Genomic DNA, 24,715 nt, shown 5'->3' with positions numbered 1-24,715 from the left:
AAAATCCCAAATGTTACCTTTCTGGCCGCTGTATGTAGACCTCGAGCGAAGGAGGCAGAGAATTTGATTTGTCAATCAACATTTTTTTTAACAACAGCCTCCCTGTAGATATAAATGGTATCACATTGTGTTAATACCACTGCAATTTTTTATAAAACGTACAAAACACAGCCTATGATTCCGAAAGAACAAATTGGCCCATCAAGGAGGTGTCCAGCCGGGACGATTGTTAATTAAGCACTTATGCCACGAGAAACACGTTCTTTACAGTGATTTCAGATGAGCTATAGGAAGTATTGTCAAGCAAGGGGTTTCAGTCCAAAATAGGCATTTCTTCCCGATGAGCATTGCACTAGTGTGCATGAATACTATGAGGGATGTAGAGCCAAACTAGCCAAACTAGTACTGTAGGGATAGACTTGCACCGGCTTAGTTTGAGGCTTTGATTTAATTTGGGAAAGTCCGATTTTGGAGGCAAACTTATATTTATATATGTTATATTTAACAAACGGTGGACCACAAGCCGAAAAAGGCGGCCTACTGCAATGGGATTGCTTTATATTTTGAATTCCTGTGATTTTGTTATAGAATACAGGAATATGCATTGAGGTCCATGACAGATGACCCCGATAGAGGCTCCTTTTTTGCACAGTATGGAAACCTTAATTACCACAATTGATGAATGTGTTTACTTCAAGTTCAAGTTGCTGCACTGTAAACCCAAGGCAACATATCAAAAGTACTCATTATGCTGAAGAACGGAAAATCAAAAGTATTTTCTTTTGTATTATTAAAAAGTTTGCTTGTTATTTAATTGTAAGCAAAGTAAACCAGAAAACGTAGTGGTGTCAACGTAGAGTAGCATCATTGGAATGAATGGGTCCTGATTTGAAAAGAATTGAGCCTAATGCATTGACAGAAAGAACACGGGATTCATAAATAATCACTGGTCCTTACGTCTTGCACACACATAATCATGAGATTTATACTAGCTGCCCACAACCCTTCCGCAAAGGCTCGAGACTGTGTGCATTTCATTTATTTTTCACAATAAAGAGAGAGCTGCGCCTTTAACTGCGAGCTGGGCTCGCTTGAACGTTATTTCGCGAGATTTGCTTGGCGCCGCGACCTCATGTGAGACACCTCCTGCCCGAAGCCAGTCCGACGTTACCTCTGCAGAGGAAAAACGCAATGGAGCCCTGAATATTTTCTCAATTCTACCCGATTACACCCCCACCCCCTCCCCTTCCCTCCCTCCTCTCCCCAGGGGGAAAAACAGCACCCGTGTCCGCAGCGCTGCTTCATCTGCTATTTTATTTTGAGGCTCAAACAGGGCGGCGCGACGATGTGGATCCAGGTTCGCACCATAGACGGGAAGGAGACGCGAACCGTTGAGGACCTTTCTCGATTGACCAAAATTGAGTCCCTGCGTTTGAAAATACAGGAGATCTTCAGCGTGAGCCCGCATCAGCAGCGCCTGTTCTATCGCGGGAAGCAGGTAAGCGCGACGTTCTGCGTCCCCGCCGTCATGCAACAATCTGTTTCGGGGTTGCTTTTTTTTCTCTTCTCTGTAGTTATTGTTGTTGTTGTTGCTGCTGCTCTTGCAGCGTTTCGGTGCTGCTGCGGTGAGAATGAGCGGTCCTCCGGTTTTGGAGCCTTTTCGGACCCGTGCGCGAGCTTCCTGTTTTGATAGGAATTCGCCAATGGTTCTTGCGCAAGAGCCCGGGGTGCGCGGTGTGCCAGCCCCCCCCCCCCCCCCCCCCCCCCCGCCGCCCCCCAAAAAAAACCCAAACCCCCCCTACCACAACAGTGATATCACATGGACGTGTGGTGATGTAATAGAGCCGTACTGCGTTGTTTTTTTCGGAGGGCTCTCGCGCGGTGGAAACGCGCGCATGCAACAAATGTCTCAGCCGCGTAGACATGTTTGTTTACATCGCCTCGACAGCGCGGCGCAAACAACCGACGCGCGTCACTCACCGACGAGCCCCCGTTAAACCGCATTAACGGGCAGCATCGTCCACACCGTCCATACATACCCATATATATATATACATATAGGAAAATCGCGTTATTTATTTTGCCACTCGAGTCATGTGTGCGTGCTCGGTGTTATGATGATGTTAATGGTAATTGGAGAGAGGAGGGGTCACGTGGCTCCACGTGCCCTGACGTCTGAAAGCAAGTGTGTTGTTTACCTGCGGTAGGAACCACCCACAAAGAGATACCTGTCCTCTGCTATTCTGACAGTTCACCTGTGCCCACGCTGCACAACACACACACTGAGAAGGATGAGTGGCATGCGTATTCAACCCTAACTCCCTTTTTTACTTCAGTTACATATAAGTCAGATGTTCACTATTTATTGATTGTTAATTTCGAACCATAATAACAATGTAATAGTTATATAGATACCGGAGAATTGATATCTTGCACAAGTCCGTCATCACTCCGTTTCAGTTTAGATGTCTTTTTTAGATAGTTCTACTTAACTGAATTTAATGTGGTTTGGGTTTACTGCACCTGTCTGATTGCATCAGTAGTAGTAAATATCAAGAGCCCCTTGTTTCTCCATATAATCGTTTCATGAGAAATTTAAGATTTTGTTTTAATTGTGATACGTTTATTATTTAAGAAACTACTGGAATTCCAATTTGTTACGCAGCAAAATCTGAAAAAGTTGTAATGGGATCAGCAGGAATTGGATAATTTAACATGTGGTTTGGAATACTGTTGTAAATGGCATATGCTATTATTTACGATATGTAGTATCAATATCCTTGTAATGTGTAAATTATAATGCACACTATTGGTTTCGGTCAAGTACCCATCGCCACTTTCTAATTACATTAACTTATAATGCATCAGTCAGGATTTTATTTTCAGTTGTAAATCATCAGTGTTGGTAGACTTATAGGTTTATTATAATTTAAACACAAGTGTCACTCTACGTCCTACAATAGGTGTCTGATTGCAGCGGGGAAAATAACTGTTTCTTTGGGAAAAGTATGATATGCCAGCGTCCCTCTCAGTCAGTGTTGCGGTTCGATTGGAAATTCTATACCTTTTAAAATCATGTGTTTGGAATGTGATGATTCATTTATTACAGACTGATGATTCACACTGTGAACAGATGTCAGTGTGCTTAGTCTCTCTCTCTCTCTTTCTCATGGTGCTTGACGGAAGCTTAATTTTTATTAAATGCCAGCAGCTGGGGAAGAGAAGGGTATGAAAACTGTAATCTGTTATCCCGACACACACACGAGTTTTGTGTGTGCGCATCATGGCGGATTGTCACATGCAGCGTGCATTGCAGCCTCGGAGCCTGTGGTTTATTTCCTGCACCATTAACATGTTTAACATGACAAGAGTTCTTTCTAAATAGTAGTCTGATTTGTTCGCCATACGTCCGCTATTCATGTTCTGTTAGTTCAACTATGTGAAGTATTAAAAAAAAAATATATATATATATATATATATATATATATATATATATATATATATATATATGAGGATGGACAGACCCACCGTACCATGATGTGTAAAATGTGTGAAGGGTTAGTAAAAGCCTTCAATGTACCAGGTGTTCAGTAAAAAGCAGAAACACTGCCGACAGGAATCTGGTGCCATGGTTTATTTAGTATTAAAGCATAGCATCACAAGGCTGTAATATTAAATATTAACACAGTGTGACTCAGCCAGGCACACACCTACCGACTATACCTGTACTAGTTAGCACTTTTTTTTAGCCCTTAAGATGGCACTTACTTATAGCATTTTGTAGTTTGGCTCTCTTGTTCTGGGTCTGTACCGTCTTGTGAGTCGCTTCGGATAAAAGCTTAATGTAAAATGTAAATAAGCCCCCAGGAAGGAAACGGCCCACGTGACGTGGTGATCTCTCACTGTTTACATTGAGTCACACTTTCCTTCATTCATGTGTCGGGCAGGATTATAGGCTAAGATATTCCGTAATAACGGGTCTTGTGCGTGCTGAAGTTATCTAACCTACTTCCTGCTGTGCAACCAAGTCACATTCAAGAGCGTTGCAATTTGAGGCACACCGACCACAATGAGTTGACTCATCCCGCGTAATGGAGAGGAAGTCATTTCTTAGAGTGATTTCGTTTTTAATTCATGAATGCTAATGAATTACTTTGGTCCACTTCATGTTTTTTTTTTTACTTTGCAAACCTAATAATCACAAACCAATATTTGTGTTGGATGCATTTTCCCACATTTTTACTAGTCGTAGACAAATATTGGCAATTGTTCTGAGCAAAGTCAACACAAACGTGGGACTCAACAACAGTACAGACGAAGTCCGACTGTTCATCAGCAATAGTAGTCCAAACGTGACCTTTGCTTGATTACTAAGGCCGGTGATGAATTATCTGTTATGCATGCGGGAGCTGGCATTTCCTGTTGGAGCTGTGGTTGCATAGGCCCGGGCCTGTGCAGTAAATCCTGCACCTCCTTCATCTCACAGGAGAATAAGTGGGTAGGGTCAATCCGGGGGGATTTCCATATGTCAGCCAATGCGTGGAATGAGCAGGACACACGCGTCGTGCTCTCCACCCGCTCACATGCGCGGCCCTGTTGGGATTCTGACTTGTTGCAGAATAACTAATTCCTTTCCAAAATGGCGTCTTGTTTTTCCCTCCAGCTCACTGCGCACGCTGCCGCTCCGGTTCAAAGTCACGCTCGCCCTTGACTCAGAAGCGTCTCGGGCCAGCAGCAGCCGCACAACTTTTTAGTGTTTGTTTTTTCACGGGGGTTCTTTGCAATTTGCCCGTGCCCTCCTCGCTGTGTCTCCGTTTCACTTCCGAGCGAGCGTCTCTCATATCACGGGCGTTTGCGCGGGGACACGCACGCGCGCACATAAATACACGAGCACGCCACGCACCCTCACCCACACCGTCTACTCTTCTCGTAGCCCTTTTGGCTCAACGCCCACGATCACTTTTGTGGCAGACTTCTCATTTACTAATTTTAAAGAAAAAAGCTTTGGCTTCGATTGAGAGCTCCACTTGTATTGCGTCTGTGTGCTTCACATATGAGGCTGTAGCTCACTGTGTGTGTGTGTGTGTGTGTGTTTTTCCTGCTGGGCCAGCAACATGTTTAAATGGTCGGGCTGTCCTCCGCCGTTAGCTGTTGTCTATTGTTGAGCTGTAGGAAAGCTTTATTGGTTTGCCTCCTTTCGCGCAGGCAGTCGCTGTGACCTAGTTAGATATTGCTGCACTTTGATTATGCTTCGCATTGATGTTGCGGGCTCCTCGAATGACGGCTTTTCTTCGGGCACTGCCAAGCTGTAGAATTTTCCCGAGAATTTGAGGGAAAGTGGAGTTGGCTGCAGCCATGCATGCACCCAGTCACACCCTTCTTCGACAGATCGGCCGGACAAAGAGCAAAGACAAAGGGAGGAGGCTCGAAACCTCGACTACGACTGCGAGCTTTCTAACACTCCCACATGTTTTTTTTTTTTGCAGCAGCAGCAGCACCGCCATCTCATAAACATCTGCATGGTGGTCAAATTTCCAACCTGTTCACTGTGAGCTCACACGTCTGCATTGAGATGAGTCGTTTTCCCCTTTGCAGTGTTTACATAGGTCAGGTTACTGCAGGACAGTCCAGGCTTGCATACCCAGTTGTCTCATTTATTTATTTGGGGTTTCAATAGTGGCACTTGTTTGATGGTAGTAAACATAAAACAATTACATTTTTGGTAATTTCATATCCAAATCCAAAACACAGGATTTCTACTGCAAATAGAGTCAGTCATGACATTTTTTTTTGTCTCTATGCCAAAACTAGGTAAGAAAGTTAGGTCAAAGTTGTTTGGTTAAAAAAAGGCCGGGCTTACAGTGGCTGCAAACGGAAGCAAAAAGAAATCATAGTCACCGTTTCCAGGTCATTTGTGCAGATTACCGGTGAAAAGTTTACTCCCCACGTCATTGTTTTTTTTTTTGGTGAGGGGGCGGGGGGGGTCCCGTGCTATTTCGCTCAGTCTTGCTGCAGAGACGATGAGGAAATCGTGTAGGAGTGAGGGGTCCGGATGGCCCACCGGGCAAAAGAGGCTCATTTCTGTTCTACGAGTCGCGTGCTGTCGAGCAGCAGCGGCGAGGCTCCGGCTCGGGCCTTTCGCCGCAGTTAAGCCTCCCCCAGAACCGGGCACCGATATTAAATGGGCCACCCTGATGTCTTTGTGATTTTAAAAGTGATGGCTAAATGTGTTCCCTCAAGCCACAGATATGTAGGTGTTGCTTAGTTAGTTTCATTTCAGAATGACTTCTGCACTAAGAGCGTTTGCAGCAGTCAGCTATGATCCTCTATGATACAATAATAAACTGAACGTAATATTATAGCCAAATGTCCCCCCACCTGCAGCCTCTGCTCTATGATGTGTATTATTGGCTGTAGTGTTATCATGAAAACACCTTTCTAATAACGCAGGTTTTTAAAGTCCTCAGCGGCCTCAGGCCTTTGTCGGCCTTTGTCTCTTTGTTTGACGTTCTTTCTGTCAGTAACGCTCGGTTCCCGTTACAAAAAAAGAAGAAAAAAAAACGCCTGTCGAAACAGAGAAATTAGAGGTGTTCATTTTATTTCACTCAACAATGTGACACACGCACCGTTGCCATGCGTTGTGATCTGTTTCAGCCGCTCGACAAAGCCTCGAGTTAATTAGCCTCGAGTTAATAGTCCGCGCTCCGCGTCTGGCTTCGTGGGGACGCACGCGTGCTCGGGGTCGCTCTCCTGGAACGCACATTTCACCGAGTCTCACAGACGAAGGTACCGGAATGTTTTTTTTTTTTTTTCCCCTTCTGATTCATTTGCATTATTTATGACCTGAGGAGAAAATGTCGTCTCCTCGGATGCCGCCTCGTCCTGCAGAAAGTCAACAAGGCGGCGTTCTCGTCCAAGTCGCCGTGACCCGCGCGAACGCATCAAGCATTCCTTTCCGACATCGCCGGTTCAGATGGCGCTTCTTTGTTCGGGGGATTATTCAGCCGCTTGTTACTGATGTCAGGGCTGTCGCACCTCGCGGCGAGAGGCTGATCACACAAAGAAGGTGCCGGGGTGGAGGTGGGTGGGGAGGAAGGGGGGGGCACGGCTTTGGTGTCGTTTTTGTGGATCTGTGCGGTGAGCGTAACTCTACTGTATGTTCACTCCATCCGATCGCCACCTCCTCATCAGCGAGGTCGGGTGGTCTGCCGGTGTGTCCGTTTGCCGCGGGCTTCTTAACGCCGTGTCAAGTAGCAAAAGAGAGAGACAGAGCGCGAGAGAGGGAGAGAGGGAACAATTACTGAGGCTAAATCAGAAACAGTTCAGACAAAGAAACGCTGAGATAGGGCGCCACAGACAAACAGACAGGTGAGTACACAGCCACCACTGTGTTCGCACTGCTGCTCCTCTGATCTGAATTTCACGAGACTATTAACAAAAAAAACAAAAAAAAAAACAGGAGGGGATGGGGAAATTGCGCTCGCACTCCCTCTTTCGCTTTTTACACAACGGGAGACGGGGAAGGCAACGGGAGCAGCGGCCATGCTCGCCTCTCTCTCCGGCACAATGGCCTCGTGGGGGTTTGGGCGGGCTGAAATGAATCGCTGGCGTCTGTAATGAGTTGGCGGGCCCCGCCATGAGCCCCGCTCCTCGGGCGGCGGCCGCAGCGCGTGCTCAACGGCGGTTCGGTGGCGGTAGAATAATGAAGGTGGGTTTTTTTCCCCCTGACGGGCCCTGGTGCGGGAACGCTTTCCTGATTGCCGTCCGCCGCCGCCTGACAGGGTCTCGCTCGTGGTGGTGGTGGTGGTGGTGTCGACGGAGATTGTATATACGATTCAGGTTCATGGGGGTGGTGGTGCTTTCTTTTGGTTGTCATAGCAACCCGGTCATTTCTTCTTCTCCCCCCCCCTCCCTCCCAAAGCTACATCTCCTATCACTTCAATTCATGCATTTAAAAAAAAAAATCTTGTGGAAAATCCAGTGCGGGATGCATACGAGCGGAGCAGCAGATCAGCATCCATTATTATCAGAGTGGAAACGTGAACCAACACAAATGTAGGTTGATCAGTAGTAACAGCTTACCAATCATGAGTGACAATTGCCCCCCCACCCCCCCACCCCCTTTCCCTTCTCCCTCCACCACACATTTAATCACATTGGATCATCTGAGAACAGAGCTTATGGGGCGGGGGGGGGGGGGGGGGGGGGGGTTTGCCCCGGACTCGCGAAGCAACGTCCTTAAACGCCGCTGCTGCATTTCGAGGCAGGAGGATTTATTGAAGTGTGTGTTTTGATGTGGAGGAGCAATGCATAAGTGTTTTTTTCTCGTGCCGCGCTCAATGTTTTCTTCTGTGTTCTTTGTTTGTCCTTGACAAGCAGCCGGGCGTATTCGTCTGAGGGCAAACTGGTGTTCATTTCATACCACATAAGTGTCTATTATTAGGAGAGAAAATTGGGAGTATTGTTAATGAGGGATGTCTTGATGAGCATTTGTGCAATCGTCCAAACACAGCACCCGTGGGCAAGTGAAAGCCTCGGTAAGCTGACTAGAAAAAGGGGAGAGCCGGTTGAAGGCCGTGTATTAGGCTACGGTCATTACATACAATTTGTCTTTTTGCATCTGCGCGGCTGAGTGACGATCCATTCACCTCAGCTGCTTTTCTTTTTTTTTATATCTCCTCTCTCCTCAGATGGAAGATGGCCAGACGCTGTTCGACTACAACGTGGGACTCAATGACATCGTCCAGCTGCTGATTCGCTCACAGACCGACGCTCCGGACAGCCCCGCCGCCAAGGACTCCTCTGTAGCCTGTGGCTCAGGCCCCCCCTCCTCTGACCCCAGGTCAGAAAGCCACAATTCCCCGGCTCCCGCCTCCCCCGTTGCTATGGAAACCGCCACCAATACAGACAATGACAGCGGCAGCGTTGCTCCCAGCGCTGTAAACGAAAACAAGCCGGACACCAGCACTACCAGTAACTCCGCCAGTTCCAAGAATGGGTTTAAGTCCTCCAGTCCGCCCGCGGACACTCAGCCGCCCACGTCCAGCAGAAACGCACTCGTCGACCCGGGAATTGGTGTCTACAAGGTGAGGATGAGGCCGTTGATATTTGGGAAGGGTTGGCAAGGTCTCGCATTGAAAGTGGTGCGACACAGCGTTTAACACCCTAAAAGACAGATCCTTTTTCTTTCATTATGTTCTCCTCCCCTGCTAATGAAAAAGCCAAACCATCCCGTGAAGCCGTAGTCCTGCTAATTTATATATTAGATGTGTTATTTGGGCAATTTAGCTTAATTTAGTACATACGTGTTTACACTTTTGCGTGCTATGTTTTACACTATATTCTGCTTTAATAGGTCTGTATTTAACACAAATAGTGTTATTTTGAACATAACAAAAAAAGGAAAAACATCCCCACAATTTAAGCTTCCGTCGTGGGTTTGGTGATTTTCTCTTCCTTCTTCTTTTTTTTATTTTTTACGAGTGTAGTCTTGCGATGCGGCACCTCAGACTGTTAAGTATTCCAGCCAAATAAAATCTTCCATTCTCCCTAAACTGCTCTGTGTTTTGGGTAGATCGGGTCAGATACCCCACATTCCTTTAATTTATGAGCGCTAATGAAATCTCTGCCATGGAGTAGCAGACACACTCAAATAGGAGACAGGAATTTACAGTCGACTGCAGTCAAAACCCAAATATTGATGAGTCTCCTCTATTCTACTGTGAGTCACCCACATGACTGCGAATTATATGACTCAGACTGGATATTTCATTTTATGCCAAAAGACCAGCACGTACAAAAATCAATACTGTAGCAAAAGTAGATGACTTGAAAATTGCGCAGCTTCACTGGATGTGAAGGTCACGGGCCGCTGAAGGCTTCACACATGCGCCAACGACTCTGACATATTTCATGTGGTCGTCACACAAGGGCCCGCGTGGGGCCGTGGATGACACTTATAACAAGAATCTGTCCATTCAGTTCCAGGATGCTTTTGGAAATAGATTGCAAATAGGCTAACTAAATCAGTGTGCAGAGATTACACTACACAAGTACGCATGTTGTGGACTGTTTCCATCTCCCACAGTCTTAAAATGTATTATCATGCAGCATTGACACCTATAAGAATTAGCAGGAAGAAAGCCTTTTAAAAATCCCGTCTTTGTGTCTTCCCAGATTAATGAGCTGGTGGACTGCAGGGACGTCAGCATCGGGGCCTGGTTCGAGGCCTGCCTCGAAAATGTGACGCGCGCTCCCAAAGGACAGATAATGCCCACCAAGGGCAAGGTGGGTCGCCCCCCGAAAAGGACTAATGGAAAGCTGGAGGCCGATCAGGGGCCGGCCCACAGCCAGGGCCAAACCACGGACGGTACCCGGAATAACGTCGGGTTGAGCTCCGAGAGTAACGGAGCCTCCACCTCTCAGATGGACTCGACAGCGGCTACGGAGAGCAAGGAGAGAGAAGAGGATGTTGTTTACCACATTAAATATGAAGAGTAAGTGACGGCGTGTTTTGCCGGGGGATTTCGCCCGCTGCAACCGAGCGGATTCTGGTTGCCGTGTTGACAAACGCATCATTGCGGGTTGTTATTTTCTTTTATTAACATTGCACAGTTAAATCTTTAGCAGACATCCGCACAGCAATATTTAGGTCCGCTGAAGAAAAAAAAAAAAAAGAGAAAAGAATTCTAAAAGTTTTGGTTGAAATGTGCAGTGCTGTGGCTCTAATTGGATGTGCAAGTGAGTCTCTTATTTGCATGAAGCAGAAAATAGGGTTTACTTCTTGCCAGTTATGCCAATGCTAAAAAAAAATAGATAAAAAAAATGTCCAACAAACATACATGCAAAGTCTGTGTGTGTGTGTGGCGGCAAGCATCACTAACAGTGGTTCGGCCCGTCGGGAGCTGCAGGCTCGGCTTTCTCCTGGCGGTTCAGGGGATGAGGAGAGGCTTCTTCTCTCTCTCTCTCTCTCTCTCTCTCTCTCTCTCTCTCTCTCTCTTTTTAGCAGTTAGTGCTACAATTTGGACTCAATCTCTTGCACTCTTCTTTCCCTGCAAATTCATTCAGAAGACGATGTTTCCATGGTAACTCGTGAGTTCTCGGGAGCAATACTTCTTAGCTTGCCTCCTTCGGCTTTGTCTGTAATTGCTGTGAACATCCGACCGGTGAGACATAGCCTCCGCGCAGCGTCTACCGCGGTGTGTGTCTCTCTGTGCCGCGCGCGTGTATGCGTCCGTTATGGATGTTTTTCCAGAGAAGCGGCATCAAGCTTAGTCGAGCAGTAGATGCGTGTGTTTCCCTGTCAGGAGACACCTTTCCCATTCGACACTCTGCCAAATCCCTGTTGTTCGGATTGCTTCATCACAATCAACAGGGCAGTGGCGATCGTTCACGGCACAATCTTAACACAGATCGAAATATGCACCATTTTGTCTGCCACTTTCTACTTAAATTCAGCAGCTGAAAATCATAAATGGGTTTTTCCGCTTATTGAGATTTGTTGTTTTCGGGCCAACCTTCCTCGTTGGCTTCGTTCGACAGCTGACAGTGAAGCGGCAGAGTGAGACGTGAACGACAACAAAGGTTCCAGGCTAGTTTTAAACAGGGTGCAACAGGAATATGCGATTTGCATCTTTACCAAACACAACGCCCAGTTTTGTCTGCTTCAGAGAAGCCGCTGCCACAAATGCAAGTAGTAGTTGTCGGTATTCTGTCTTTAGTGTGGCTTTGCTCTATACACTCTTTTGCTTTCTTGCTAGACGCGTAGTTTCCCTCGTCTGGTTTCTTCCATCATTTCGTTTGCCAGAGAAAACACACGAACCTGCCCCACAAATTGAACTGCCATGTTTTTGCATGAGGTTGGTCTGCACAGCATTTCTACAGAATACGGGATCTGTTGTCGTGTGTGTGTGTTCATTTGCGGATAGAAAATAAATCTGTCTGGCTAAAAAGCAGCACTTCCTGCAACTTAATTACAGACATTTAAATAATAAAGTAGAGATTAAATCATTTTTCTATGGCAGGATTCCTTCGGGGAGGATTGAGCAATAGGGAAAATGTCTATATAAAGCCACATCACTCAATCCTTGTGCAGCCACGAGACAACAGGATTATCATTCATCAATTAGCATTGTCAGAATGTCTGTGTTGAAAAAGGCCTTTTTTCCAAAACAATCTCTGCACATCAAATCCAGATTTTTTTTAACTGCTCGACAGTAATCTGTGTGTTTTTTTGGGAAGGTTTTGCTTAAGTCTTTCTTAGATGGGCTCAGCCTCCTAATTGTCCAGGATCAACGTGTATGCAATGGAAGAGATCTTCGCAGCATCTAAAGCTGTGGCTGTCGGCCCGCCCGTATCTGAGGATGACTGCCATCAGGCTGAGATTATTTTTTTGAGCATTTAGGAAGTAACAAAGAAATGAAATTAAGTTAGTAGTAGTTAGTATTTTCAGTACACTTTCTATCATCGTATTATTGTTAAGTGTATTAAATACTAGGTATATATATATATATATATATATGTATATATATATATATATATATATATATATATACCTTTAACTTGCCATTTAATACCACCACCTTTAATACCATTAACTTGAATTGGTATTATATAGTAACCAAAGAGCTGGGATATACAGTGCTATTACTATGGAACAGCACAGGTGTGATTCATTTAGCGGCTTCAGTTCCACGGTCTGCTGACTAAGCCATCGTTAATGTTATTAATAACACCTGTTCGGTGCGACTTGCCTCTTTTCAAACACGTCTTTTTCCCTTTGTTGTTTAATCACCATGCAATTCTAACATTTTTTAAAAATTATACACATACTGGCTTTATTAACCAAATTTGAGAAATATTGCCTCCCAAAATCTTTCTATACGTAAAATTACCTAGTTTTGCTTGTAAAGAGAAAATACAGAGCTATTATGTTCTATTTGCCATTGAGTTATTAAATCTGTGATGTCTCTGATAGTCTGTACACGGCATCAACAAACCACAAGGGCCACAAACCAGATAATCAAGCCTCATTTGTCACACTGAGACTATGTTCTTTTGTAAGTGCTGTGTGTCGATCAGCAGCGACAGAGCAAGCGATGCTCTGCATGTGTTGCTGTGGAGGCGTTGAAAGTACCAAAAACCAAAGTGAGGCAGGCTGGATGTGGGTTTCGTGGCTATCTAGAATAATGGGATTTGGGTTGTAAATCAAGCAATTGTCCAACTTGTCTTTTACTCTTATTAGCGATGTTCTGAAGTCTCTCACATTGCTGGACTTTAAAATGTCTCATCTTACTCAAGTAATTTAAATACAAGTTGATAAAAAGTCGCCGCTTCACATCATTGCCTCAATTACTAACAAAGGATGAGGTTAAGAGAGACCGCAGTCCTTTTACCTCACTACTGTTGGAAGCAATTATATCTAGCTTGTTTTAGTGTCAGAGTATTTCTAACTCGGCGGCTTATCAGTAATTGAGGTTTTCATACCAGAAGGGACAGCGAGGGCTCCTCTGTAGATAATTCATGCGCTCACTACTGACTGAACGCGTTCCTACGTTGTAGTCACGCTCGGCATTGAGGACAGTGTTGACGTGTTGTTATTGTGCAGCGGCTGAATGTCTTTCTTCCCTCCTCCCGCGTCGGCAGGGACATTTTCGCGCTTAATGCTGGAGGCTGGGTTTATCCACTGGGACAGCGTAGGCGGACAGTCCACCTGACTGTGTGGAGGTTTAACACATCGATGCTTCAATGATAGAATGTGTTCACTTGCACTCAGGTTTTCACTCTGCGAATATTTTCCAAATAAAGCAATGGATCAATGTGTGTCAGAATACGCCTTCTTATTCTTAATGAATATAATTATGTTAAGAATAATTTTGTACGGATACAAACCTTATTTTGCTTATTAATGCAACTTTAAATTCATAGGAGGAGCCATGTGGGAATTTTCTTCATTCAAAACCTACATTTTCTTGCTTTAACATTTTAGCATGTGAGAATTCTCCAGAAAGGGTTTAAGTGACATTCAGGTCAGATGGGATAAATGGCGCGGCCGACACACCACACCACTTAGATTATGTTGACCTTGAAAGCTTTCTCAGTTGCGAATAGTAGAATAGAAGGTACTGATCTCTAGTTGTTCCATTCTTCTAGCAGCTGTACATCTCTGGGCTGGACTCAGCTTGAGTTTCCAGTTAAATTTCATCCCAAAAGCTGTAGCTGTAGTCATTGTTTTCAAGCAATATTTCAGTTAAGTACGACTCAGTAAGTCTGTCTTCAGATAGGTAATATTTATATACAAGGAATCTTAAGTGGTTCTATAATTATAGGTGTAATACTACAACGTTTGTACATGTTTTGTGATGCAGGAAAGAACCACTTAGCCTGGGTTTTCTTAAGCATGTATCACGTTGCAGGGCCTCTGTTTTATTGAGCCGAGACTGTGAGCGGGCAGTAATGTTCCCCCATTAAGATGATTGTAATGCATCCATTATCCGATTCTGTTGCGTTTTACATGTGCATGAAGGGAATTTAATCCCGCTTTACAATCGCAGTCGGTGTAGGTCAAAGTGTCCGTCCCTCAACGTCCTCACCGACATAATTAAATGTTATCATCTATTTAACGAGTCAACGGCAAGATGTTCCGGCTCGCGCGATTTGAGTTCACCGGTTTATTAATTCATCGTCCGTTGGTGGACGCTCGCGGGTCTGACGCAGCGCGAGTACAGCGAGCGGGCCGCCTGCTCCGTGTTCCCCTTCTGTTCATGCTGGCTCCCTTTGTGTGCTCCCTTTGAGTTGATATTCCTCTGCTGTGCGTGCACGTGCGTGTGTGTGTGTGTGTGTGTGTATACATTTGTGCATGTTGCCGTGTGTCTGTGTGTGCGTTTGTGACAACCTCCCTCCCCATCCCCCATCACCCACACCCTAACCCAAAACCTCAGTAATCCCTTGGGCCTAAAAAAGGAAATCCCTGCACTGTGCCCCAGCCGCCTCTTCCGGGGAGCCAGTAGTTGTGCGCTGCTCTTACAGTCCGTCTCCGCGGGGCCTCTTCTGCTCATCTACAATGGCTTAAGATATGCAGCCTAGTCTTGTCCGACGAAGCATAAGTGGTGCATAATTGGACAGGATAGAATCATTGGCTCCGCGCGGTCGGTCTGAGAAAGTGCCCATTTTAGCCGTTAGCACAGCAACTGCTCGCCCATGCGCGTTATTCTCTCCTTAACCCGTCACTTCCAACTGTGTGAGGTGGACGAGCGGTTGTGTGCTGAACGTCACGCTAACGCATTGTTCCTCTGTAAGCGTAATTCCAGTTATTGGCGAGCAAAGCGAGATTTTAATTCATCTCTGAGTCAGGCCCGATCCTCACAGTTAATGATGATTGGCAGGCAGGGGACCTTTGCAATTAACCTTGTACGTCCACTCCCGAGTTTGCTGGACAAGAAGACACATTTCACTCTTGTGCCAATTGTCTTTATAGGAACAGAATGTGCTACGGTTCTCCTGACGGACAGCCAACATTTCACAGTCAGAAACATTGTCGGTTGTCCTGCCGTAGTTCTGAATTCTAATTCGTACCATTGTGATGTCTGTGTGGTTTAATATGAAGCTAGCTAGCTTAGCTTAGCACAGACAAACACGGGGGAAAAGGCTAGCAACAAAATCTGCCTTCTGAAGAAGGTGTAAAACCACCACATTGTGGATTACCCAGGGTGTTATGGGCCAGACTATTGGACCGGCTCGTAAGTGCAGTGACTTTCTAAATCTCCTTTTGAGTAAAATAATATTGGCCTTTAATTTCCGTTTTTAAATTTTTTTATTTGGCATTTGGCTTTGTTCAAAATCCAAATGTATTACATTTTTTTCTCCTTTGTGCCTGTGTGGACTTGCATCCAGAGGCTTATACCGCTTATCATTGGAACAGTATGTGAATTAATGCATTGAGCTGCTGAGCTTCTATTCACTTCTTTTTTGTCCCCAAGGTTATACTCTTTCACACTTAGAATATGATAAATGTGCTCAGTGGTAAGTCAAGCCGTAGCTTTTGTATAAAGAAGTGAACACTTTCAATTCCGAGCTGCATGTGGGCTAAGTGGAAAAATGTGCATGCGCACGCATTCAGTTCCTCTGAAAAGAAACTTACCACGTGTCGGTAATCGTTAACCTCCAAACGATGAGACTATAAGACGGAAATGTGAAAATCAAGGTGATGCCGGCGGGCCCGGCGATTTCAAACACCGCAACTCCCCCTCTCCCCCTCTCCCGCTCTCACCTCCTCTCCCCCGCTCCTCCTCCTCCAGCTACCCAGAGAACGGTGTGGTGGAGATGCGACCGGTGGATGTGAGGCCGCGTGCGAGGACCCTCCTGCGGTGGGACCAGCTCCAGGTGGGCGCGCGCGTGATGGTCAACTACAACATGGAGACGCCGGATGAGAGGGGCTTCTGGTTCGACGGCGAGGTTCAGACCGTCAACCAAGCCTCCCGCACCAACAGGGAGCTGAGAGTCAAGATCCTCCTGGGGTGAGCGTTGCTCTTCTCAGGCTTCTTTTTGTTGCTTAGCAAGATGAAGTGTGATGCGTGTTCTTTGTGGGACTTTCTCGTCTTTTTTAAAAATCTTCTCTGGTTCTCTTTTCTCACATCTTTTCACACACGACCATCCAGGGGTGCCGGAGACGTGATCGGCGATTGTAAAGTTCAGTTTCTGGATGAAATCTACCAGGTGGAGACACCAGGAGCTCGGCCGCTCTCGGCTTCGGATGGACAGTTCAAACGTATGTACACGCTCGAGCGGGCAAAACACGTCCGTGTCTATTTTAGTGCGACATTCTTCACGACGCGCCGTGCCCTTTTTCTTTTAAGTCCATGTTCCAGCGTGCGCGCGTGTCTGAATGTCACCTTCTTCCAGGGAAGAGCGGGCCGGAGTGTAAGCACTGCAAGGCTGACCCCGAGGCGGAGTGCCGCTTCTGCTCCTGCTGTGTGTGCGGCGGGAAGCAAGACGCTCACATGCAGCTGCTGTGCGACGAGTGTAACATGGCGTTCCACATCTACTGCCTCAACCCGCCGCTGGCCACCATCCCGGATGACGAGGACTGGTGAGAGAGAGAGAGAGCGGGTTTAGCTCAGCAATTAGCCACGGCACCAGGCGCTTCACTTGTCTATTTGAGAAGGTGGATGACTCCTTTTCTGCATGAGCTCAAGTGCAGTAATTAATAAGGGACTGGGGTTGGAATCTTGAGAATGATATAATGCGGGTGTGAGCTTATATAATGTGTCTCTCCCAAACAGAAAACTATTTTTGGAAAGCTTCTTCATGAGGAAGATCCTACCTTCTGTGGCAGAAAGACAAAACATTGTGTTTGTGTTTGTTGAATCGGAATATTCCATTATGTGCAACATACCGGTTTAGGGATCTTTGCATTCTGGCTAATACGGGGAAAAGCTTTGTTTTGGGTCCTATCAAACTGTCTCACTCACACACACGAACCTCCACGAGTCCACAGAAATAACATTCTCTCATTCCGTCAGGTACTGTCCCACCTGTAAGAACGACACCAACGAGGTTGTAAAAGCAGGAGAGAAGCTCAAAGCCAGCAAGAAGAAGGCCAAGATGCCCTCGGCCACTACCGAGAGTCAAAGGGACTGGGGAAAGGTGAGACCCAAGGGCCCCTAAAACACACACACACACACACACACACACACTGACAGCGACTCTTTGAGGAAGGCCTGTGTCCACGGGGCAAATTATATGTGTATTGATGGATTGAACAAACGGTAGAATAAACAGGTCGGACTTAAATTAAATATATAGCTCTTTAATACACACCGATTCATGCATTATTAATGCATCACACATTTTACTACGCATTTACTACTGCAAACGGGTTTGTTCCTTCAGCGTATCTTTTATGTGTAAGTCAGTAATCTGCTTGTTGCGTTGTTCTTGAGGTGAATGGTTTCTTTCATGTGAAGCCTTTTGTTTGCAGCTCTTTGTTGCTGTGATAAATATTGCCTGAGTGCACCACAGCTTTTCATCTCAAATCAAACAATCTGATTATTTTCCTGTCAACGCTACTTTATATCTACATGGAGTTAAACCAGGCTCCCGCAGGTGATTAGCAACGTTGGTCTGACCGTCGGTCATGTCTCTTTATGCAAATGCCTACATATACATACATATATAAATATGAATGGGTTATTGCGTATAGATGAACACTTTGTACAGCCCTCTTTCTCTATTGTGTTCGCGTTAACATTTAGGCTTTTGACCTTACGAAATCTCCAACCGTCTCATGTTAATTACTGAGGGACACGGCTGATTTGAAAAGCATTTTTTTCCCCTCAGCATAGTGTTAAGCCTCGTCCAGAATCTCCTCAGACTCTCATGGCAACGCATTGAGATTTAGCGTGGCTCGATTCCATCCGGGCCCGGCTGTCTCCCCGGCGCTCTGCTCCATGGTGTAATGTGAACAATGCCATTAGGCATGACTTAGCCACTTTCCTGGAACTGCCGACGGAAAATAACTTGTTTCGTTAGCAGAATGCTCCCCTCCTCTGTGGACTAATTGAAAACAGCCCCGCTTGTGTATTTTGAGCACATTTAAGTGCTCTGAGTCACACAGCATTTATTCTTGCCTTTCTCTTTATTGCAATTTTATAACCCTTAAAGTAAAATACTGTTCTTTGTCTTTTGAAAGCGTGTGTACCTCCTAAGAGGGATTCTGCTGACTTCTGAAAGTAAAACTCATCAGCCACTGAAACGATCTTTAAATGAACCTAAAGACATTGGCACTGATGGACTTTGATTGCATTAATGCGCATGCTGCTCACAGTCTTTCTCAATGTGTTTGCAGGGTATGGCCTGTGTGGGGCGGACCAAGGAGTGCACAATTGTTCCCTCAAACCACTATGGACCCATACCCGGTGTTCCTGTTGGCACCACGTGGAAATTCAGAGTTCAGGTTAGTGTATCACAATATCATAGATATTTATTTCATATTTGATATACAGTGTGTGTCTATATATATATATATAGATATATATATATATATATATATATATATCTATATATATATAGATATATATATGTGTATATGAGGGGTTTAGGTCTTCCAGGTCTCATCCTATACTTTACCGTTTGGTATTAAGACATTAAGGATTACATTGTCGTGTATTTCTCTCGTGTGATACTTCAGGTGAGTGAGGCAGGCGTTCACAGGCCGCATGTTGGTGGTATCCACGGCCGCAGCAACGACGGCTCCTATTCGCTGGTGTTGGCCGGGGGCTTTGAGGACGAAGTGGTGAGCTGTTTTTTGCGTTTTACAAAATGTTCATTTCATCTTCATTGTGCGAGAAGTGGGTGAGAATTTCACATAATCACTTTGTCCTGGTCACCACGACCTTTCTGCAGGACCGGGGGGATGAGTTCACTTACACGGGCAGCGGGGGTCGTGACCTCTCAGGAAACAAACGGATCGGAGAGCACTCTTTTGACCAGACACTGACGCACATGAACAGGTACAACGCTTTGTGTTTAAGATAAGAAGGCTAGAATAGCACTATTGAAACCAATCGTTCCTAATCATGTCCATAACTCTCTACAGGGCGCTGGCCTTAAACTGCGATGCACCGCTAAATGACAAAGACGGCGCAGAGTCCAGGAACTGGCGGGCCGGAAAGCCGGTGAGAGTGGTGCGCAGTTCCAAAGGGCGACGCATCAGCAAATACGCCCCCGAGGAGGGAAACCGCTACGATGGTATTTACAAGGTACGCCCAAGCATCTTACTGTTTGTTCTTCCAAGCCACTTAAGCATGCAAAGAAAAGCGTTGGCCGGCACCATCGTTAGCGCGACATGTCAGGAATGCAGGCAAGCGTGTTTCATCTCATTCTGGTCTGCGCGTGGCCACAGGTCGTTAAGTACTGGCCAGAGATCGGCAAGTGCGGTTACCTGGTGTGGAGGTACCTACTCCGACGGGACGATCTGGAACCGGCCCCCTGGACACCCGAAGGACTGGAGAGGATAAAGAAACTGGGCCTTTCAGTTCAGGTTCGACCGCAAGCGCATCTGTACATGTGCATCAGCTAATGACATGTGGTTTATTTTATCCATTTTTTAAGTTTTATTACGTCTTACCGCTGTCTGCAGTATCCGCCCGGCTACCTGGCGGCCATGGCTAACAAAACCAAGAAGGAGGCCTGCGCCAGACCTGGCCGCGGCGGCCGGGGTAAGCACTACCCCGGCAGGGGGAGGCCGCGGAGACGCAAGATCGAGGAGAAAGAAGAGAACGAGGACGAGGAGGACGAAGAAGAGCAGCCGATGGCAAGCGTGGAAGAAGAGGAGCCACAGAGCAACGGAGAGCAGAAGACCACCAGAGAAAGAGGTGGGTGATTTCACAGATGAATCTCAGAGCAGAAGTTAACTTCTTTTAGGATGCTTTGGAAATATTTGATATCCACCAGCGTTTTATGGTCCCCAAGCATGCACTGTTGTAAAAGTGGGCTTTTATGCTCAGTCTCACTTGTGTGGATCACATCGCACTAGTTCTCAGGTCGTAACACTGGCTTCCTGTCAAACAAAGAATTTACTTTGAAGTTCTGTTGTTGCTTTATGAAGATGATTTAGGGCCAAAATGCATGTCCTGACCTGCTGCCACCTTACAAATGATGCCGACACCTCAGGTCTCAAGAAGCAGCGTTCAGTTTTTCTGCTCCACGTATCTGAAACAAACTCCAGGAAAGCTGCAGGTTTGATGAGACTCTCGGCTGCTTCAAATTAAGACTTTTCTGTTTGCCGCTGCCTTAAATTAAACCAGATTTTACGGGGAAGTGGCGAATTTCACAAAATGTACAGCAACTTTTATTCTTGTCTGTGTTTGCTCAATTGTTTTTAGACTTTTGCCCAATATTATAATGGTTTCATGTAAAGCCCTTTAAATGTGTTTGCCTCGCGTGTCTTCAGCGGAGTCGTCACCAGCGGCAGAGCCTCCCTCCAAAAAGGTGAAGATGGAGGAGACTTTCCAGCTGTCAGAGCAGCAGCAGCAGTTGATCCGCGAGGACACGGCCAACAAGAAACTCTGGGATGAAGCCATGGGATACCTTAAAGAGGGACCGGTATGAATCCCTGTCGTGCAATCTAGACACCCAAACACATCTCAGGCTCATCAGGTTCACCTTCACCTTCCTGGAAGGTCGTCCGACTGAAATCAGATGTAGTCCATCTGTCTTTGTAGGTGTGGTTTTGAATGTTAATCAATTTGTGTTTATTAATAGAAAGGGAACATTTTCAGAGAGGTGATGCGTCCCAAAGGTATGCGAACAAGTCCCTTCCGCAATTGTAATGTGTCTGTCCCGTCTGTCTCCGTGTGCACCCGAAGAACTTCCTGCAGAAGATGGAGCCCATCTTCATGTGCGTGTGCTGCCAGGAGCTGGCCTTCCAACCCATCACCACCGCCTGCTCACACAACGTTTGCAAGGTGCGTACCGACCGAATGCCATCGTGAACCGATCGCCGCCGCCGCCCATGGCCTCCGGGTGTGACCTTTCTCCTGCCGTCCTCTCCCCTCAGACTTGTCTACAGCGGTCCTTCCGAGCCCAGGTGTACACCTGCCCCGCCTGCCGCCACGACTTGGGCAAAGACTACGTCATGTCCCAGAACGCGACGCTCCAGGTGCTGCTCGACCAGTTCTACCCCGGCTACAGCAAGGGCCGGTGAGGTCGGGAAACCCCGTTTCTTAAGTAGTTCCGTGCACCCGTGTCGAGTACCTAGGACTCCACTTTAAAATGCATCGCGCACACATACTGTACTTACCCACGGGCCAACGTGTATTGCATATACAGCCATTCATGTATACAATCATTCTTACACAAACAACCTCAGTAGGGACTGACCTCATCTGTTCAACCTAGACTGTCTCCATTAACATCACCAGCCGGAAATTCAAATAGGGACTTTCTTTTTTTTTTACCCTCGCTACTCCTGCCTCAACAAACGCACACGAAACGCACAAAAGGAGCCTCGGTTCACACGCACTCGACACCTCACGTTAGGCCTCCACTGTGTTCGTCACTGGTTCTATCAATCGGACATAGAGCCCATTATTTGAGGGGAAATTCCTCCTTGGGAATATCATGAAATCCGCCATCAGACTCCTGCCAACCTAAGATCTTTTTTTTTGTACCCCTGTATGCGTTCACACCAACAGAAATCCTGAGATCTTACTCAGCTGGTGAATAAAGGTGCCAGTTTGAAACAGTGATTCAGACACAGCAAGACAGTACCCCCCCCCTGTTACAACATTCAGCTCATCCGAGGGGGGGTCGGCCTGTCAAGGCACGGTCAAATTAGGACGGTGCACAAGGTTTTTTGACTTTGGCGCACTTGATCAATAGCGTGACTCATGTTAGCATGTAAGCGTGATGGAAACACGCCAGTGTGTCTCTAATGTCACGATTTGTTTTTCGCCAGTCCACCTGTAGGACGAGAGTGCCTTGCAGCACAGACTATCAAAAACTGTTAAGTAGCAGAAGTTGGCATCTGATACCCCAATGTTGCTAACTTATTATTTTAGTCAGAAATCTACTGATTTAAAATTGTAATTGTAGTTTTTCTTTTTTTTTATTCAGGAAAAGTTATTGTATAGTTGCCTATGTTTAGATTACATTTAATAGTTGAGATCTTATTTTGTTAGATGGGAAATACGGTTAGCGTTCCTCAAAGTTCAGCATCACAAAGGTTTTTTTCTCACTGAAAATCCGGCAAAATGTAAACAATACCCATCCTAACATGGCCCAGGTTTTGAATAGTGCATGGGGGAGAGTTCACGGGCGGATGTGAGAAGGACACAGACGTTTGTCAATACACTATTGAATGTTTCACCAGGGACCGTGTGTCAGTAAAAACATGTGAATGTACAAGTTTGAATTAAGTCCATCGCTGCCAATAGTCCGAGCTTTGAATCTTAAAATCCAGAAAATAAGCAAAACTTTGAGAGAGTAGATCCTGTTGATAACTGGTGAATACGTAGATCTTTAAATACGTTAAAAAAAAAAGCGGGAACAGAATTCATGACACAGAATAAGGTGTGCTGGATAAGGCAGAACGTGTTAAAATGGAGAAACATGTACGAGTAACATGTCAAATAAGTGTGGCCCGAGATAGTGATGTTGTTTTTTTAATGATTTTATGAGTTTCCTGCCCACGATAGTTGGACAGAGGTGAATGTTTTCTCATGTAAATCACCAGTAAACCAGATGAAAAGAGCAAGAACGCGGTGGATTGGTGGTAAAAACCGAAACACCAATAAGAGGAACTCATTTGTTCCTCTATCAGATGCCACATGAAAATACAAATGAGGATAGAATGGCAGCTATGAATAGCTCTTAAACACTACTTATGCTCAACCTTTCTTATGTCTTACCATTCAGAGGATTCCAACGCATCCCCCCCCCCCCCCCCCTTCCTACATCATAGGAATAGCAAGAAAGACCAGTCGGTTACAACCCTACAGATTACGACATATGTTCATTCCAATTTCTCTCAACGCTTCCTTCATAGATCCTTGCGTCTCCGTAGTCGCACACGCAGTCACATCTAACAACGTGACGCGGTTGTCCTCACGTTTTCACCGTTCAACACCGATGCATATATTATAGATACTGTATATCACGCAGCCCGAGTTAAAAATGGGCTTTTCCGTCTTGAGCGGCCGACAGACATTTACATCTTTTTTTTTTTTTTTTTTTTTTGTGCTGACGTGGTACTGAAATGATCCTGGTTGGCAGGTCTGATGGCGCCTAATGCAGAACGTAGCAGCACGCTCTCTGCACCCAATTCCACATGACGCACCTGGAAGAGTTTCGACACGTGAGTCGGGAAAACGTAGCCATCGTCCCGTTGCCATCGTCCCGCGCACCTGTACCTTTTTGAGGGCGTGGCCATGTTTTAGGCGTAGAGCTGAGACTGCTGGCGCACGCATCAGCCGCTGACATTCAGGCCCGGCTGACATCGGCCAGCTGTTTGTTCGTGTGTGGTGACGTCCCCGTTTCTGTTCAGTCGGTCGGGATTTAGTTCTTTTTTTGTCGACAACTTGCAAAGTACAAACGCTTCTATGGTCTTCTAAAGCTAACTGTGATGTGCATTACTTCCACTGTGGCTCAATCTTGTTCCGAGATGATTTTAATAGCCCTTGTTTCTTTCTCCGCTGTGACCCCCGTCTCCCCGTCCCCTCTCTGCCCTCCGTGAACCTACAGTACTAACACTTTTTAGACGTCTTGTGGACGCTTGGCTTTAGTGCTGTGTTGTTTTTTTATTTTTATTGCACTCTATTGAAGAAAAACGTTTGAAAAGTTGCATTTAATTTTTCTTAGAATGCTTACTATTATCTATGTCTGTATGCCATTTTTCTACCATTTTAGTTGCTTCTCTTTCAATTCTAATCATTAGTCATTTTTATGTGGCGACCTCAAACAATAGCTGCATTTGCCGGTCTGAGGAGTTTCATTGCTTCATATTGTGATCTGAAATTTTATACATGTCATAATAATACTTGATATGTACCTATTAAATATTTGGATTCCAAAAAAGAAAGACTTCTTTTCGTCTTGTATTTTACAGATTTCATGAGTTTTTCCAGTATAAAATGTGAATGTGCGAAAGAAAATACACCTTTAGGTTATTCAGAACTTATCTGAAGTGGTCAAGCCTACAAATTGTTTTGCAAAGATT

The 24,715-nt window shown here is 45.7% G+C and overlaps 1 protein-coding gene across 1 annotated transcript; it reads left to right on the top strand.

Annotated features, from left to right (window-relative positions):
* Positions 1-1,100: 1,100 nt before the first annotated feature.
* uhrf2 (ubiquitin like with PHD and ring finger domains 2) lies at positions 1,101-24,577 on the top strand. The gene is made up of 17 exons (XM_040197863.2): positions 1,101-1,498; positions 8,691-9,086; positions 10,177-10,496; positions 16,296-16,514; positions 16,656-16,765; positions 16,900-17,086; positions 17,520-17,643; positions 18,845-18,952; positions 19,187-19,291; positions 19,402-19,508; positions 19,595-19,757; positions 19,901-20,038; positions 20,138-20,372; positions 20,951-21,102; positions 21,366-21,464; positions 21,557-21,699; positions 23,773-24,577. Exons 1-17 carry the CDS (start codon positions 1,346-1,348, stop codon positions 23,786-23,788), a joined length of 2,775 nt encoding a protein of 924 aa, XP_040053797.1. The 5' UTR covers positions 1,101-1,345; the 3' UTR covers positions 23,789-24,577.
* Positions 24,578-24,715: the final 138 nt, after the last annotated feature.

Source organism: Gasterosteus aculeatus, chromosome 14 (assembly GCF_964276395.1).
Source record: "Gasterosteus aculeatus chromosome 14, fGasAcu3.hap1.1, whole genome shotgun sequence".
In the NCBI taxonomy this organism is placed as follows: domain Eukaryota; kingdom Metazoa; phylum Chordata; class Actinopteri; order Perciformes; family Gasterosteidae; genus Gasterosteus; species Gasterosteus aculeatus.
This window is presented reverse-complemented; position numbering and strand designations above follow the sequence as displayed.